A 19,409-nucleotide genomic window follows, 5' to 3' on the forward strand; every position below is an offset into this window, starting at 1 on the left:
GAACCGATGTTAATAAACCAGCTCTCGCACTGTAAAATCTCAGTGTCGGGTAAGAGAAGTACCTAGCGGGAAGGCTAACACAGTGCGTGGTAGAAATCCTCAGCTGTTGGCCTGAACGGCCCCGAAGGAGCACTGGAAGAGTGCTGCACTAAAAAAAACAAAATAAAAAAAAAAAATTTAAAGTTCCCCCTGGCTTTTACCTCTTCCCTGCCTATTGCTGAGACCCTACAGTAACTGCCTGTTGTGACAGCTGCCATTTTGAGAAGATCTATCCAGCCACCTTCTAATGAACACAAAAAGCAGATACCGAAGTAGAGGAATGCAGAGCACTGACCACTTCAACAAGAGAAAAGAACCCAGCAAAGTGATTTAGTTTACAAGATTTTTAATTTACAAATAAAAAAACTACACATTTTACTTTTTCTCCTTTTTCTCCTCTTTCTTGACATCACTCTTCTCCTTGTCTTTCTCCTTCTCGTCTTTTCTCTCCTTTTTACTTTCTTCTTTTTCCTGTCCTTCTTTCTTCTCTGCATCCCTGTTGGCAATCTTGTTGTTAATGAGGTTGTGCAGGGCAACCACGGAACGGATAAGAGAAGCCAGATAAACTACCACCATCTGGTCATTGGTCTTCAGATAAAAGGCCTTGACAAACTCTTGCAGGTTGACGTCTGGTAGCAGGTTGAAGACATCCTGCAGATGGTAGATGATCTGGTGATTGATGGGGAGCTTGCCCATGGCTACTTTCTCTAGGTAGCTCCTGATGTCCAGAAGCTTGGAGTTCAGTCCCTTCAAGCCATGGACCTGATTTGTGATCCGCTGGGACAGAGTGCCCACCGTTGTATCCTTGATATCTCTGAAACACGCACAACAAAGGATCAGCATTAGAACGTTACTTTGCATTCTCCTTAGTAGGTGGGCACGCTCACTGCAGGGACCTTTCCAGCTTAAACAGAAAAGCAGTCTGAAGCACAGCTGAAGTACAACTGAAATGAATGCTCCAAGTCAAAGAATGCAAACAAACTGATGTATGTAACAAAGTACATCTAAAATAGATCATTGTTGTACCCTGTGATGCCTGTATGTTCTCTCTGGAACAATACTTGTAACAACAGAGGGACAGACAGAATAAACAGGATTTCTGACTGGTGAAAAGGCAGTGTGGTTTGTACAGGGTGACCGCTCTCTTTTTGACTGGAGTTACAGACCCTCAACACCACTCCCATGCAGTCCTGCTCTGTGAGGTCCACAGCGGCTGGGGACAGTTCCAAACAATGCAATAATCTGCAGCTTTGATAGAACGAATGTGTAGTTTTCATCATCTCATCGGTGGGCAGTCCCACTTTTCACGAGCAATGAGTGAATATGCCAAGTGAGGCTGCTAAATGAATACGTTTTTAGAATTTAAGTAGTGTATTTAACAAGATGTGCATTTCCCCCGGGAAGCTGGCACTGGGAGATGCCAGATGGATCACGTTCACTGCTACGTTAAGTCGTACAAGAAGGCTTTCATGTCAAAGGCGCTTACCGTAGCAAGTGTTCAACACCAACTTCCTCCGCCTCCTCTGCTCCGATCTCACTGGTCACGTGCTCAAACGTCTTGGAGGTCGGAGTGCCATCCTTCGAGGGGCGAGGACAGAGGAGACACGGTCAGACCGAGCACACAGCTGACTGCAGGTGCAGAAGTGCAGCCAACTGCCCCGTACAGCTGTCTCACACACCAACAGCGGGACAACCCACACGTCACAGCGTAAGACTAACTGGTGCCTGTTTACAGGGTCAGGAAGAGGCCACGGGGCAAATTATGGCAAAACAGAGCATCAGGGGACTCAAGTACGCAGCTAAGGGCAGAAGTTTGTAAGTGAATCACAATGCCTTTTAAAAGCATAGAATTTTAGATAGAGTATGAGAAACTGTATTCGTGACCTGAGCAAAGTAGTTATAAACAGTCCACAAGAAATCAGAAAGGAAAGGCTCTAGTTGGATTTTCCTTGATTTAATTAGCATTACCAACTATCACAAGGCCAGAGTTGCTAACAATTTATTCTTTCTTGTGGTCTGTGTAATTTTCAATTAATGTATTTTGCTGGCCTACGTACTGGTGGGTAGAACAGAGAGTCTCACTAAGTATCATAATTATTTCTTTCCTGATACAACCTTACTACACTTAGGGATACCTTTTGCCATCCCGATATTTGCTCTCAGCCAGTTACAAGTATATATGCAGGTCCAGAAAAAAAAAACCCAATCACATTAAAATTACAGTTTAGACACCAGTGATTAAGGAAGAGATCTGAAAGATTCACAGGCTGAATTTCTGAGAATGAGTTTTACCCATGTGTTTTCAAAACCATTACCTGGACCAGCACACAGCTGTAAATAGAAAGCACGACTGGGACTGTCATGAATTCACAAAACCAAGAACAAATCCTGCAGATACAAGACCTGGGATACTTGCAGCAGCTTATTCGCCATACTGAGGGCCTCAGACAGGCACAGGATCAAATTTTTTTTACATACATCCAGAATGTAATTTAAATCAAAGAATTGCAAATGAAAAGCTAAAGCTGACTTACTACTGTATGTTATTTGTCTGCATGGTGCTGCGAGTCATTAGTGAGTGTTGCTCACGCCTGACCTACCTACTCAGCACTGGCACAAATGAATAAGCAAGCAATTACACACACCACCTCTGCAAACAGGCTGACGTGTCAAAGCGACAATCTGTGACTTTCTTCATGGCCACAGACATGACAGAAACAGGTAAGAAGCATTTAAATCAGACAACCGGAGCTGTGGAATTCCTTAGGTCAAACAGAAATGCACAGCTTTTCTTCCAAGAACATCGGTGGATGAAAGCTTTAGTTACAAGGGCTTACGTTATGACTGGGATTTAAATTCTGGTTTCAGCAGATTTTGGCTGCAAGTCACAGGCCCTCACTAGTGAATGCAACGTCCCATAGATAAAACGCAGCTATGTGCCACGCGATGTGCACCCTTCAGAAAATCCTCACAGCCATCTTTTAATGGAAACCCGTTTCACAGGAAAAGGCAGAGAGACTATTAAATACTCACATCATGAACTTCTTCAACCGAAATATAAGCTTCTGTGGGCAGCCCCAGGTCCTTTGGCTTCACGTCAATAATCACCAACACCTTACGGAACAAGCAAACATTTCGGAAAACCAGGTTTCATTCAAAGACTAGAAAAAAAGTACCTAAGTCAGCTCTTTGCTGCACAGCGATGGTGTGCTGGCTGCTCAGAGGTGTTAACTTCAGGCACTGAGAAAAGACATCTACAGCTGTTTCAAAAGACTCTGATCTGAGGTCCTCAATCACTTTACGGCTACCAGGTCTTTCACATGCTATTATCACCAGTAACAAATGCGGGGGCCAAGGATTCCCAGCTCACCCATTTAGGAAGAGAGAGGGGAAAAATAACCAAAACAAAAAAATTGCCAGACTTACAGAGTTAGGACAGTATCTTTTCATCAGCTCATTGATGGCGATGTCGTTTTTGTGCAGTTTCGGGCCCGTGTGGTACCAACCAACTATTCTTTCTCTAGCTGAATAAAACCAGAAAGGATTCTACATCAGAGTCGCGTGGTAAGACAACAGCAGAAAGATTTAGGCAGAGATTGAATTAGCAAATCAAGGGTGAAAATCTCACCCATGCAGAAGACGAGCGTAAAGGAGGGGGAAACGAATTACAGTAGGCAAGGCGATGACATGGCTAGTGACAGTTTACTAATTGTACTTACTTATTGTAGCTTACTAATCACATATATAACTTTACTCCTAGGTTCTTAACTAATCTGGACATTTCATATGATTTACTAATTTTGCAGATATCAGGATGTGTCAGCTTGAAACTCTGACATCCAGAAATGCAAAAATTCTAGAAACATAAACTGTATCGTGAGAATGACAGCTGGTCCCAGGGATAAGAAAATTCCTAGGAACTGAAGTTATGACTGAGCATTCAGCTCTGAAGTCTCAAACTGCAGTAAAGACACTTTCTAAAAAAGGTGGTGAAGAGCAATTAGAATCATTACTTATAAAATGTGAGTTTGTAATGTTTACATTCATAAAAAACTAATCTCAGGGCACATGTGCGTAGAATGGGTTACAGAGGAGAAAGCTTTGAAGTTCGTCAGAAATGATGGCGTTTTTGAAACCTGAATTATTCTGAAGATACAAAGCTGTTAAGACACTTGGGAAAACTAGCGAGGTATGAATTAATGTGTTAAGAACAGAAACTACTTGCACACATTAACCCATGGAAAACCATCAGTGAAAGTGAAGCTGTGCAAGGAATTAGCATGGAGTGGCTCCTTATGTGAGCAATTACCTCTCTACCTCACAATGAATTCACTTCCCTGTGCAGAGTCTTGGAAGTTTCCAGGAGCATATCCCTGACTGCACGACCGCCTCAACTTACCGTTGACCTTCTTAAACATTCCATACATGTTCTCCAGATAGTCATGGTCTAGAAACCACACAGTATCATCCTTGTCGTCCTCATCAAAAGGTACTGGGAATAAAACAAAAGATCAATATTTAAGAATCCAGCTTCCAGAATGAAAATGTTTATAGAAACAGCATGTTTTAGGGTATCTTTGGCTGCTAAAGGAGAGCGGACTTTAATCGGTTTTAGCTGTTCTGCAACACTACGCTGCACAAGGTGACCTACAGTGCCGGCCAGTTCTCCCAGGCCGAGGCCGTCGCATAATTACTAACAGTTTAGAAGAGAGGAATGAAGTGCAAAGCATTCTGAGGGTTACCCTCGGTGGACAACATCAAGCATCGGAGAGGAATCCTCCCGCATACAGAAGTGACTCAACAGTGCGCGCAGACATTCGATATGATAAACTGAGGATCCCAGCAGACTTCACAGCTTGGTGATCAACAGCAGTCCATTTAGGGAAAAATTAGTTTTCCGTGTAGAACACGTCATCAGCACTTTATAGACTGCTAGAACATAACGAGGCACTTTAAGTAGGGATGATTTACCGTCGAGCACATGACTAGTTTATCAGTTAGCAGGTACACAGGGACACAGGCTCAGTTCTGAGAACAAAGACTGGTCTCAGCCTTTTAATTTATCGGTATAGTAAAAGCTTCATAGCTTTTATAGCTATAGCTTTAATAGCTTCAAAGCTACCAAAATGACAAAAAAAATCTCTTTTCAACTCAGATGAGAAAAAGTTCCTCCAAAAGTTAGAAAAAAAAATAAAATAGTCCACACTTGGGAGAAGAACTCCATATAAACTGTGAAATTCCATATATAAACTGAGGTAGTTTTGCTTTGTCACAGAGTAGCCCCACTGGGAATGAAATGATCCACACAAACGGGTCAGCAAAAGCCATTCACTCAAGGAGTACTTTTACCATCACATGTAAGTATTTAAGAGAAAACTATTCCAAGAGTACTAAGAACTTTACTTACGGAAAGAACTAGTATTTAACCGGACAGAATCTGAGGAAAAGATGTAAAGCTAAAACATGCATTAAATCTTTACACAACACGTAACAGCTACATCAGTGCCGAGCGCTGCGATTTTGGCATGACATGTAGAGACGCTGATCCCTCAGCAGAGGTCAGCGAGTCCAATGCAGCAAAATATTCACCGCTCCCGAAACATTCCAGATTGCACAATTTAACAGGGAAGGTGTAGCGCAAGACTGTCTGGAATAGGTCTATTTTTGACAGCAGTTAGCATTTTTTGTTTGATATAGGCTGTTTTGTGGAGAGAAGAATCTGTGGTCTGGCCAGGTGGCTTAAAAAAACCCCCACAAACGCAATTAATCTATTAAATAATTCAGTAGGTTTGAACAAGGGCAGGACACCCAAACTCACCTGCAAAACTGTTGGACACATCTAGTATTTTTTTCTGCCACGAGCCCAGCAGCACACCGACGACTCGCTTCTGATTCCCAACTTTTCCTATTCTAAATGGAAAAGACTGTCAGTTCCGAGGACAAAAAAGCCTGATTCAGGAAAGAAGATATCAGTGGACAAGCTGTTTTGGCTAATTTCCGCAAGTTAAACAGTATGTGTGCTGGAATAGAAGAAAAGGTGTTATGATCGTTTTATTACTGATTGTTAATTTACATCTAGAAAAAGGCGTTTCGGTGCCATCAGGACCAAGCCTCGTAACCCAACGAAGCAGAATACGGTCCGATGCAGCTAACGAGGGGAACGTGACCCAAAATACGCACCACTGCAGCCTCCCCACAGGACAATGGGCTATAAAAAAGTGAGTAAGCTCTTAAAACTGCTCGGTGTCATCCATGATTTGCTTTCACAGTGGCAGGCTTGTTCGCCTTGTCAGATTTTTTTTTTTTTAACCATTAAAACTGCTTGTCAATTGGCGCAATTAAGTTAAATTAGACACAAATTACACTAGGTGTTTAGAAGGATACGACCTGACCCCCTGCTCAGTGCAGCTTTAGGGGACAGCCCCGCTTCTCCCCCGCTCGTGTTTTAAGGTGCAGGACGCTGTTTCCGAGCCCCCTCACAGCACCCGATCGCTCCCCACGCGCCTCCTGACGAGGAAAACAACGGCGGCGGCGGGCCGGGGGTTCCGGCGGCTCCCGCAGGCCGCGCTCCCTCCGCCACCCGGGGATCGCGGCCCTCGGCACCGAGCGACGGGCCCGGGCCGGGCCCCGCCGCTCCCCTCACGGCGCGGGGTCCCTTCCACCCCCATCTGCCCGCCCCGGGGCACAGCGCGCCGCTCCCCTCACGGCCCCGCTCCCCTCACGGCCCGGCCCGGCCCGGCCCGTGGCCGTGACTCAGCGCCGCGACGGCGGCGCCGCCGCGCCCGCCCGGCCCCCACCTGTTGAAGTGGTCGACGACGCTGAGCAGCACCAGCGGGTGCACCACCACACGGTCCACCGCCAGCTCCGGCATGGCGACCGCCCGCCTCCGCTCTGCCGCCAGCCCGGCCCGACCGCCTGCCCGCACCAGGCCCGCTCCTCGCCGCGCGGCCCGGCTCCCAGCCTACCCCGCTTCGGGGCGGGGCCACCGCCGCCATCTTTAAGAGGTCATCGTCAGCAAGACACCATCTTGGAGAGGTCGCGGGAGACGGATGCGCCGCCGCCATCTTGGGAAGGTAGAGTTCCGCTGTCGGCGGCGCGGCACCATCTTGGGGAAGTCGGTTCGCTCCGCCCGGAGGTGAGGGGCGGGCCGGCGGAGCAGGGAGGCGGGCAGCCGGTGAGAGGCCCTTCGCCTGGGGGGTCTCCGGGGGCGCTGGTCTCCTTTCTCCCTGTAGGGGAGATATCGGCATGGACACCCCCCCCCCCCCCCGAGGGGGGGCGGCTGCGGGGCTGGTTCTTGTCAGCGGGGGTCTGAGGAGGCAGGGTCTGAGGGAAGCGGACAGCCCCGCCGAGCCAAGTTCGGCCAAAGCCAGAGGGTCCTTGTCCACCTTCTGACTAAATGGCCTGCCATAGCGTTTGCCTCATAATCCTTCCAAGGGCGGAGGTGTCCGGGGTTGACCAGCCTTCCCCGGCTCCTTCCCCTGCTCTTGTGGAAGATGAGTGTGGCATTTGCCTTTTTCCAGTTGTCAGGAACGTCTCCTAATCACCATGACCTTTCAAAAAATGAGAGAGGGGCCTCAGAATGATGTCATAATCGTATCATCGCCACTAGACTGCAGGTTTAAAATGCAGGGGTGCTGTCCTCTCATCTTGATAGAGCGCTAATAGCACATACGGGGTGGTATCCTGCCCTGAGCAGTGCGCTCTGCCTTAGCTTCTGTGTCTGGTCTCTGCAACTTCGGGAGTTGTTGCAGCCTGGGCTGAAGAGCGCCGTCGCCTTGCCTCTCGTTCCAGAGCTTTGAGTAACTTCAGGGTTCCTACTACTGCAGTCATATAAGTCTATGTAAATAAGCAGAAGTCTTTACTACCATCAGTGTTTGCTTTCTTCTGAGGGGACTGCGTTTGGCTAATTTGTTTTGTTTTGCAGGCAAATCTGCCATACTTAAGTCTCTCTTATTTTGTAAACGTTTTTCTTTTCTGAAGCACGGCTTTCCTCAATGTAAAGGAGAAACAGGCTCTGAACTAAGTTGAGTGCTCAGGCTAGTCTCCGTAAGAGGGTTTTTGCATGTCAAGAGTAGGACTGGTAGACACACAGCTTGGTTTTTGTACTTCTAGCAAGAAAATAGAACCCCCGAGGCTGTTATTCCTGAATATGGAGGAATTATTAACATGAGAAGTATTAGCAAAATTCTTGAGGATGGTCTCACTGTTTTTAAAACATTATGATATACCTTATTTTCTACACTTTTCCCACCTTATGTGTTTTTCACATATTTCTCAGGTCTCACCAAATGGCGGTATTCTGGGTGAAATCTAAAGTTCTGTGTTGCTGTTTAGCATCTTTTAATACTTGGCTGGTTTCGGTAAAAGCAGCATTAATTGACAAACTCTACGAGAATTAGAGACCTCTTGTGGAGTTTTTTAGACGTTACATCCTTTAGTGTAGCTGCTTAAAAAAAAAATAAAAATCTGGTGGCGTTTTTAGAGGGTTTTTTTTTCCAGCAGAGGGAGACATCTGACCGTGAAATTCAAATAGACCCACTATTCTTGTAGCTTGTTTTATCAATATACATATAAAACTCAATGTTCAAATTAACTAGTTCAATAAGTAATTTAGCTCATTGATTTTTGGGCATATCCTAAGTGCCATTACAAGCTACGGATATTTTAAATGCCATTACCTAATAGAAGGAATGTTTTAAGCACCTTTTATTGATTTTATTACTGCTTTATTTTGCTGTCTTGGTTTAAAATCATTTTAACCACTCTGTAATCAAGAAGAAATATATCGTTGGTGAAATACAGTCAATTTCCTAAAAACCTTTGACATCGTTAAATAAGGAATTACAGTTGTTAAATCATGTCAGGCAATAACCAAGGGACAGAAAAGATATAAAATTTGGTGCAGTGGGCCAGCATACCAGTAAGCTGTTTTGACCTTTGGCATTCAGACTCCGTATGTGACAATCGCACTTCAATTCTGGTCTTGCTGCTTACATCAGTCAGAAGAGATTTAAAATCTCAGCATGCCAGGAAGGTTGTGGAAGGATAACGGAGTATGATCTAGAAACAATTAAGGGGCATTTTAATGACCTGCTGTGACTTTTTGTTAAAATTACTCTCTAACTTAGCACGTTTGAAGTTTCATTTGCTGGATTGTATTGCTATTAGTTTAGTGTATTGATGTTATACACAAAAGGAGTAAATTGAGTCTGCTCATAGGGGTTTCAGTTACTTCCCTTCCCAGCTCTTTTGACTTGAGAAGATTATCAGTATTATTGAGCTAATCATCTGGTAGATGTAGACTGGGAATACAGGCAATATGTTGCTTAATCAAAGAATTGAAAAGTAAGTAATGAATGTTGGTGCTCAATAAAAAACAGCTAATGAGTTGATTGCATTGATGGTTGATGTAATTTAACTGTAGAGTGGCAAACATCAATACTTATATATATGATTTGGCTCATGATTGCTGAGCTGAAACTCAAAGTTTAGAGGGGTTCTGCAGTAGGTGAGCACCTGGCAACTGACCTGAGTGGGGAGGGAGGGAGTTGTGTTTTGTTCTTTAAATGGAACAAGTGATTCCATCAGTAATTGTTGCGCTTTTATTTTGTTGAAAACAAATCAAATAAAAACACCTCGCAAAATCTAAAAGCCCCACAAATCCCCAAACTTATATGTAACTGTTTTCAGTGATTTCAGAATAATTTCTGGATTGAAAAATAAGAATAAGTCATCATAAAGTAGTTTAAAAATCAAATTCATGGCTATAAATGTTAAAATGAGCTCTAGTCTTCCTTTAATAATGACCTTGATAACCTCAAGGGGGAAGTCAGCAGCAAAGAAATGTTGTGCTGCCTGCGGAAATGGACATCTGCTATGTTTGAGATAGCTATCCTGTTCATGTAGTATCAGTTATGACTGCATTTTACAAGAAGGTTCATTTGTAGAAAGTGAATGCTGTCTTGAATGGTGGAACCTGTAACTTCATTCTGAATTAACTTTTTGCCATTGTTCCCTTCCTTTTGATTTGTTAGGTGTTGTAGACTTTCTTCAAGTGCAAGGTTATACTTACTGGTGGCACAAAAGGATGTCTTTGTAGGCTTTTCTAAACCAAGATCTGCTACTGTCAGCTGCTGTGAAGCAGCAGGAAGAAAACTGTTGGTACCCAGACCCAGATTCTGCATACTTTCTACATCTTTTGTCATGTTCTGACCTCTTTTTCTGCCCTGGGGATCACACTTCAGGAATGTTGGACCTTCCAGCAGGAATTAGTATTTATTTTTAAACTGTGACATAACTAGATGTTTAATTTCTGTGAAATGTCCTGTGCCATGTTTGGGCCTAGATCCTTATTAGATTCGTGACATGTTCTCTGGAAGGCCATCAAGCATGGCTTTGTGTGGAGTCTCTGCTTGCCAGCTGTTTTCTAATTTAACTAATGCTGCCCTACAAAATCACAAAAACACAGCTGAGGGACACTTTTAGTGGCCTTATCTCTTGCCTTCTCCTTTCAATCTGTCAATATTGGGGGTGGGGAGGCAGTGATGGAAACTTTTAATAGGGAAAAAAACAAATGGAGGTAATTCTGTCGGCAGAATCACACAAGAGTCTGATCATCTACAGACTAGGGAAAGCATACATTTACTGAATACATTCAGCTTGTATTTCTAGGTGTTCTTTCCAATGACGAGAGTTAGAAACATAACAGTGCTTTAAGTGAAAATACCAGCATGCCACAATAACAACCTCAGTTCAATCAAGGCCATGAACTGAGCCTTGGATGGCTGTGCGGTAGGCTACACTCTCCACACTTACAGCCTGCTTTGTGTATAGCTCTTGATGTGTCTTTCTCCATCTTGTCCGAGAAGGTGCTGCTGTTTGCCTATCAGTAGCCTCTCCTTGGGAAGAAAGGTTTGATTATCCATGTCAATGAACCTCTCCCAGATTAAGAGGGTCCTCTACCTACCTAAAGGGCAGAGTGCATGAAGGAAGATCGCATAAGCAAGCAGATGGTGGGCTGCGGGCAGGGCAGGCTCAGGGTGTAGGGAGGAGGGGAGATCATGCAGAAGGCAGTAACACTTCAGTCTGATTCACTTCTTCTTTGTAGCTTTCCAGTGTCTGCTAGTGATGAGTGACATCCTTGGGACTTTAGGTACAAAAGATCCATGCAGCTGGGAAATACCAATGCCTGGTACTTTGGATCCTAATCCTAAATGACGCTTATTAATGTGCTTCTTTCATACTGGTTGTCTTTGTTTTTAAAGAAAAACCCTACTTAATTTTTCCTAGATTGGGGCAGGGGGAACTGAACAGTTAAAGAGACCATGTCCACTAACATGTATATTCATTGAGATGCCTTCTAAAATCTATTTAAAATCCAGTCAAGAGAAGCCAGGCTTTCTTTAGACCTGTTGATAGTTTGTCACATAATACCTTTGTGCTACCAGTTTGAACAGGAAATATAGTTATTTCCCTACAAATACGTTTAGCTTTGTCCAAATAACTGTAGTTTCCTGTTAAGATTTCCTTGGCCAGGGTGTGCCATAAACTATTTTAGAAGGAATGATGCTGCCTGGAATTGAACAAGGATAACGCAAGGCATGGAAGTAAAACAGAAAGCCACCACATTAATTCTAATTTGTTTTGGTTAAACTGTAGTTCAGTGAAATGCTGATGCTGTATACTCAATGCACGATGCCATAAAGAGTGTCCTTATCCAAACTGCAGTTTTCTTCTGAAGACTTCCAAATAATCGTTTTTTTTTCCCCAAATGTCTGTTCTAGAATGTAATCTCTAAAGCAAACTTTTAATTATAAATTGATCTGTTCACTCCATGATATGATCTTTAAATATTTGTGTTGTAGTAATTTATTTCTTTGTTTCCCTATAGGGTACTGTTGCTTGACTTAAAGATACACGTATAAGTAGAACTCATGCTATTTACCATTATTTGGCTATCTGTGAATATTGCTGTAGTTTCTGCCAATGGATTTAAAAACTTTTGTCCATACCTGTGGGTTAGCTGGTGACTCAAATAATCCTATTCTCCCTATAACAGTATCACAGTGGAACTTCAATGGATAATTTTCGGATGTAGAAACGTCGCTTTCTTTAGCTAAAAATGGTTTGTAGAAGTATTGTCAACATCTAACGTAAAATTATGGAAAAATCTGTCATGTTTTATATTGCACGCTTCTGATTTTGTTGCCCTGTCCAGACATCACAGGGTATAGAAATGGCAGAAAGATTTTAATTTTTGTTTTAATAACTAAGTCACTGACTCTAATTTTTATATTTCAATACAGAGATATTTACTTATTTTATTCCGGTACCCTTGGTACAAAATGATTTTTGAAAATAGTGGAAACAGTTAAAAAAAGAAAGCACAACAGGTTCTAGTCATACTCATTTTTCCACACCTTGAGGACTAGCAAATTCTTTAATATGAGATTTTATTTGTACAAAGCAAAACTTCAAAACCACTCAAAAGCTTTCTTATTAACTGCTGTCAGTCCTTTGATTTACAAGGGCAATAAAGATCTAGAGGGGGCACATTTATCATGGAGTTCAGCACACCAGGAGCCATTTTCTCAAGCGGTAAAGCCAAGTGATAAAATGAGTTCTTTTGTTCTATAACCAAGACGCATTCCCTATTTTTAAAAATGTGTGTGTTGGACTTCTTGGCTTGTAGTTTGGCTGTGTTCCTGTAATACATTTATAAATAATGAAAAATTGCTAACATGCAGATGCTGATGATGCATCTGGAAAAATAGACTGTCTGAAAGAAAGAAACTTACTTTCAGCTTTGGTTTATTTGCTAACTTTTTCTCCAGTGCTAATTCTTGTATGATTTTTTTTTAATAGCACTTTTTAAACTAGAGGTGGTTTTTTGGTTTTGTTTGGTTTTTTTTTTTTTTAAGTGATCATATACCTCTCTGCAAAACTGAAAGAATTCTGGTTAGAAATTAATATACATAATCTGTTTAAAATAAAGAGCCACGTTCCTAGGGTATAGTGCTCTTTTGCAAGCTTCAGTTGCTTCGTCTGTTTCTAAACTTGCATTTGAGTGACTGATGTTAGCAGATAGAAAAAATATATCTTATCTAGACCAAAATATTGATGGCTTGTATGGGCACTTCATTAACAGACATAGCTGTGTGGGAGGAACTGATTGCAAGAGTAAATATCCTTACATGTGAGCAAAGGGCTCAGAATCTGACTATAAATTGAATATTAAAAAAAGTGAATTCTGTTTTTTCCATATAAAAATTCTGCCATCTACAGTCTCTTCCTGGGAAAGAGATGAATTGCTGCTTTCACCAGTCAGCTGATGAAAGTTCTGTGAAGTCCAGTTATGCTCAGCTGTCTAGTGTTGTTGCACAGGCCCGTCTGAAATAGAACTAGGAGAACAGACTTGCAAAAAGTACTTTCTACTATAATCTTGCATATAATAATCATTAATTCTTAATCTAAAACTTTTTGTGAAGTTGCTCTTGATGTTTTGGCTTCAATTGGGCTGCTGTCGTAACACATGGAAGAGTGACTCTGAAAAAGGTCAGAGGCATTAAACCGTGTTCATATTTAAATCAGCACCACGCTATGGTGCCCATATAACTACAGCAGTGCTGTGGCAGTACCCATTTGTCCCGGAGACATGCAATTGTGATGGATGGGCTTGGAAGGCATTTTGGACAATAGCTGTTTCTTTGGTTTTACTCTTGGTTTCTTTTAAAGACAGACCTTTAAGAAAAGCCATGCTATAAGCAGATTGCACTCATAGCAAAGTTATTGCATAGCTCTTGAATGTGGTGTTTCATGAACAAAAACACTGAACAAAAGGACCAAAGGTATATCTGGTCTGCTATACTTTCTTTGATGGTGGCCAGCAGCAGGTTTGTAGATAAGTGTTAGAACAGGGCAAACGTACAGTGGTATTGTCAGAACAAGAAATGTAGAGCAACACAGATCTTGCCAAATCTATTTATTGATCCTAAGTAAACCCTCTTCAACTGTACAAGGTGTGTGTGGGATAAACAATTTTTCATTCACCGTATTCTATATTAAATAGTTTAATAGTAAGTAGGACTTGTACTGTTCATATGCCCATGAAACCATATTACTGAGAAATTTAAGAAAATGCTTCTTGTTGGCTTAGTTACTTATTCAGAAGGAAGCAGCTATTACAACAGCCAAAAGACCCCGCCATAACTGCTGCACTAGCTTATGGAAAACTCAAGTTTCGGTTGATCTATCATGGCAGTCATCTGTAGCATAGGGATTTTTCAGATCTCTTTGCTGTAATTTTATGTTGGCACTTGAAATTTAGCAAGAAAAGACGTAGTCTAGGAGGCCCACCATTTTGTATAGCTGTGTATGATGTTACTTCTGATACTTATATTGCAAAACCTTCAGTCTCTGATATTTAAGGTCAGAAATTATAAGTGTGTCGGTCTCTTTTTTTTTTTTTTTCCCCTCTCCCTTTAACCCTGGGGCCTCTTATACTGTAGTGTCTTGAAAGATTCTAAAGCTTTGAGGGGGAAAAAAAAAATCAAAATACTTTATTTTATGAAGCAGTTTTGGGGTCAGTTTTTCTAAAATGAATGCTTTTATGTTGGATAGTTTAAAGACCATCTGTTAACTGAAACCAACCGTAAGTGAAGTTGCAGTTATGTTTCCTATTAGTCTTGTATCTTTCCTATTAGTCATGTATGAAAGAATACAGAGACATCCAACAGAACTCAAAACAAAAATTGAAAAAGCAGATGTTGAAACTGTTGGCTTGTTGCTTTTCTTTTACAGGAGCAAGTAATTATTAATGGATGACAAAAATACTATAAGACTAGTTTTGTAAACTGTTACCTAGAATCACAGCTAAGATGTATTTCTGATTATTGTACATTGCAGTTGAAAACTGGAGTATTTCACTTGGAGACACTGAAGAGGGTTTTAAAAAAATAGATCATGAATGTTATGTCTGGAAGCATACAATGAAAGATAAAATACAAAATTTTAAATAGTTATGCACCTCTAGTCTCTCAGGGCTCATTTATTATGTTGTCATGGTGAGCAAGGAATAAAAAAATAAAATAAAAAGGCTGTTCCTTGGGTAGTTGTGACTTATTGGTAGTTATCTTTTACAAGAGTTCCATGCTGACTTAAGTAAAGATCTCTGAGAAAAAAAACAAACTTTATTTTTCAAATAAATTCAGTAAGAGCTCACAGCCTTCCATGACACCACACTGAATTATTATTAGTGTACACTGCTGTGAGAATAACACTCACTGCTGTTTAACAACAATGTCTTTCCATGGAATTTCAGAAAGTCAGTAGGAAAATGAAAGGCAGAATTGAGTGCTGTAGCAGAATTAAACCAGTGCATCCTGAAGCCAAGATACTTTCATCGTTACTTCTGTAAGGAAGAAGAATTAACATGTACTGTATATGCAGGTCCATATGATTTGGTTGAAAAATTCTGAATGGCTTTTGTATGTTAAGCAGGAGGTCCTGTCTTGCCTGAATAAAATCTTAAGTGTATTTCTTTCAGACTTTCTCTTTTTTTCATCCTTAACCTGCAGTCAAATATCAGGAATGTATGCAATTTTGTCTATGTAAAGCTTCGTTTGTCATGGAGAGGAGAGGTTAATTTTTTTGCTTACTTCTATCATGATGGAAGATAATGTGTTGCGCTTGGTAGATGATGGGATTAAAATAGCTGGGGATTAACAGCCATGTCTAGGCTGTTCTGTGAAATTGCTCAAAAAGACTGCCCCAGCAATCTTCCCTGACTCTGAAATGCCACTGAGCAGGCTCTTGGATGCTTCCATGTTCCCTCATGTTCAGGTTCCGGAGGGCATCTAAACTCATGTGTACTAAATCTGTCCCATGTGAGTCATCCTACTGCTGGAGGAATCTTGTGCGACTGCCTTGTGGTCAGGGCAGCAGATTGGTACAGACTATTCAGGATCTATGAGAAGGTGCCTCTGAGGTTTGTGTGTACACTTTAGGAGCTGAGCTGTTTCCTTGGGACACTGAATTTAGGAGACAAGAAAAAGGTCCGTCAAGTGTCACAATAATCATTGCAAGGGCACGGAATTACTGTTGTGAAGATTAAATCACTTCATTGCCCTCGTGAGCACAGCTATGGACAAACCCCCATATTTTGTCTTTCTTACTTACTATCAATTCTTGGAGATAATATTTCAGAAAGCCCGGTTCTGAGAAACTTCAGTCTGTAGGCCTGAGGAGGTTATGCAAGCCACATCACAAACTTGGTGTTAGAGGGCACTAGGCTTGCTCCAACAGCAATGAAACGGGAGTTGATAGAAAGTGAGCACTGATGGGAAGACCTTCTGGTCTGGATACCTAAAGAGTCACCCAGATTTTGTATGGTTCTGTGTCAATAGCTTTTTGCCCTAAACATGATATATTCCACCAAAGACAGCCCTCCTTATTCTATCTTCTGGTACTGGTATCAAAGCCAGTTTAAGGCCCATCTGCCAAGGCACTTGGGCAACTGATCTCAATGGAAGACTCTCCTACAATGAAAATCTTATGGAAGCACCATATAGCCAAATCATCCATATGGTGCCATCCACCTCTGTCATCCAACTGGTGTGGTCATCTCCAAGCACCTTGTTTGTCATAAGACTGGACGTTTGGAGAAGTTGATCTCAAGAGCAAAAGTCTTCTCACAGATAGTGATCTGCTGGTTATTGGGAACAACTCAATTCACTTGTCCCCAAGGGCTTTGAACACGAATGTTTAAACATGAAAGGAATATAGCACGCCTGGATTCCTCTGAATTCTTGTGACACCCAGGCCAAGGTGGTATGAACCATGCAGTAAATTAGCCTTGAAGGGGCTTTAACACGGCAAGGTTGATGTAGCTGATGTTTCTGTCTTGTTCTGCTACTGCTTTGCTGTATGGTTTAGACAAAGTCACTTTTTCATTCTGTTACAGCTGGCTCATTTAGAAAATGGAAAATTAGTTATACAGGTGTTGAGTTTTGACATTCTTCTAGTGGACATATTTTAGAAAGGTTGGTAGTAGTGATGGATGTAGTTTGTTCTTGTTTAAAGTGCTGAAATGATGTTACTGGCCTGAGGAATCACAAATTTGCTTTAAATGGCTTACTTTTGTGGGAGCAGCTGTTCATGTGAAAGATGAAATTCTGTTTCGTACTTTGCTTCTGAAGCAGCAAATGGTTGCTCCCTCTTTCACACATACACCAGTGTTTTTAATAGGATACTTTACCACCTCTACTGGTCCCAATACCTGATTTGTCACAACTTGAGCATGATGCAAAATCACACGTTCTTTCAGCAGACAAAAGTAGTTTTACACCAGTTCTCTGTAAACCTGATATAGAAAAATATGGAAAAAAATAAAATAAACCTCCTATGGTAACTATTTTCTTTCAGAGAAACATGTATTTTAAGATAGCATTTACAAAGGCTTTATTGGTACTGCATTTCAGTCTTACATTTTAAGTTCCTTTTAGTTATGGAAACAGTTTTGAATTTACTTTATGTCAAGGCTTTCATATTAGGCAATTACAAATCATGTATAGCCTAGGTCTGCATTGAATAGACCAAATTTACTGTTCTCAGGGCTGTGCTGTGTTAATTATATTGTAATGAAACATCTATAATAGGGATGTTATGTTCATTTACCATACTTTCTCTAGAAAGATGATTTTCTTCTGTAGCTACAACTGACACTGTGGAACCAGGCTTATGGTTAAGCCCTGCTAGATGCTGCAGAGGGGCACTGGGACCCACAGCAGGTACATGCCTGGCATATCCCCTTCGGTCCCTGGTCAGCCTGGTGTGGGCTTCTCCCCTTGGATACTTCTCGCAAATATTCCCTCACCTGTGTGTCTTCTCCCCTTCAGCCCAAATTTGACTGCATATGCCCAACTTGATCGGTGGGAGACCAACCTAATCCAAGTTTTGGGAGAGAGATCCTTCTCCCTTTCACTTGCTCATCCCTTTCTTTTCCGTGTCGTTACAATTTCTGGAGAGTTTGCATCTCTGGGTAGAGATCACCAACTAACTGAGTCAGTTTTGTTGAAGGGGTTATTGAAATACACACATGTTATTGAACGTATACCTGTACCCCTTCTACACGTCTCAAAAACTCTCATTTACTGTTAACAGCAGCAATTCATGTCAGATGCAGTGAATACTTTTTTTCAGATATTTAAGAACTTCTGTGCCATTTTACCTGTGTCAGGCTGTAGACAACTGTGTGGTTTGATATCGTTTGACATGTTTCTCATGTGTAGATTAAACACCAATATACATATATAAATATATTAGTAAGCCAGTAGGCTATTGCAAATAAAAATTGCCTTTTTCACTTGAGTCTGGCCAAATACTGGTTGAAACTATTACCATATAATCATGAAGAAAATGGGGTAATAATCTCATGATTTATTTTTTTAAAAGCCTTAATTATCATTATAATGTCTTTTAAAAGTGCATCTTGTTTGTACAGATATAAAAAAAATTCAAAACACACAGCATCTAAAGCTTGGTGTTTTTGGTATTACCCTGCTGTTGTTGTTAATGGTTCTGACTGGGTGTTGTGAACAATTAGATGTAGGGACCTCTGCTTTCTAAAGGTAAATCTAACTGGTTGTATGGCTGTCTTTCTGTAGGTTTTTAATAGGTGATAATATTTAAATAGGACAGGCTTATATAGTACTTTTAGGACAGATGGATGTTTTAATCTCAAGAAATCCCACACCTCTTTGGAATCAAAATAGAAAGAATAGAGAATACAAAACACGCTTTTGTTTTGTCCTGCTTTGAATATCTGTTACTTTTTGTTTTTTCCTTGTTTTCATAAGAGTCCATTGAGGTAAGAGGAGAACGGTGTGTGTGTGTATATATGTATATAAATATTAGAGAATGGAAGACTGAAGTGTTCTGCAGAGGGGGCCTCTGTAATCAAAGGGCAAGAGTCATTTAAATATAGTGAGGGAAAACATTGTATAAGGTGAGATATAATCATTGAATGGTGAACTTTTAAATTGCTTTTGTAACTGATAAGCTTATTGGGTTTTGAGTGCGGGTTGCTTTTATTTTAATGGAAAACATTCTTTATTGGTGTTGCGTTGTGGGGACAACTACCCAAATGCTGTTTTCATATTAAAGCATTATATGCTATGTTTGTTGGTGTAAAAATGCATAAGGTTTTACTAAAGATTACTTTCTCAGCTTATGTCGTTCTAGCTTATCCATTCTCAGATTCTGGTGATAGTCCTTTTAATTTCCCTCTGCTCGTATTGGATTCTAGAAAAGGTTAATTAGTTATCCACTGAGCTTGATAGAAGAAGAGTTTTTTTTTTTTTTTTTAGAATATA

At 41.2% G+C, this 19,409-nt stretch overlaps 2 protein-coding genes across 9 annotated transcripts in view; one reads left to right on the plus strand and one right to left on the minus strand.

Annotated features, from left to right (window-relative positions):
• Positions 1 to 368: 368 nt before the first annotated feature.
• On the minus strand, positions 369 to 7,023 carry PSMD7 (proteasome 26S subunit, non-ATPase 7). Its single transcript, XM_054198590.1, has 7 exons — positions 6,837 to 7,023; positions 5,858 to 5,949; positions 4,439 to 4,531; positions 3,466 to 3,563; positions 3,073 to 3,153; positions 1,526 to 1,617; positions 369 to 853 (listed from the first exon to the last, which is right to left on the minus strand). The coding sequence occupies exons 1-7, from the start codon at positions 6,908 to 6,910 to the stop codon at positions 415 to 417; spliced, it is 969 nt and encodes a 322-aa protein (XP_054054565.1). The 5' UTR covers positions 6,911 to 7,023; the 3' UTR covers positions 369 to 414.
• ZFHX3 (zinc finger homeobox 3) overlaps positions 6,993 to 19,409 on the plus strand; it is a 685,441-nt gene continuing 673,024 nt past the window's right edge. For 5 of the 8 annotated variants that reach the window (XM_054198572.1, XM_054198571.1, XM_054198569.1 and 2 more), the window contains exon 1: positions 7,090 to 7,174. The gene's annotated coding sequence lies outside the window, so the exon portion shown is untranslated. Of the gene's footprint in view, positions 7,175 to 19,409 lie in introns of all 8 variants that reach the window. The other 3 variants (XM_054198577.1, XM_054198573.1, XM_054198575.1) reach the window with 3 other exon arrangements.

This window comes from Rissa tridactyla, chromosome 4 (genome assembly GCF_028500815.1).
Source record: "Rissa tridactyla isolate bRisTri1 chromosome 4, bRisTri1.patW.cur.20221130, whole genome shotgun sequence".
Classification (NCBI taxonomy): domain Eukaryota; kingdom Metazoa; phylum Chordata; class Aves; order Charadriiformes; family Laridae; genus Rissa; species Rissa tridactyla.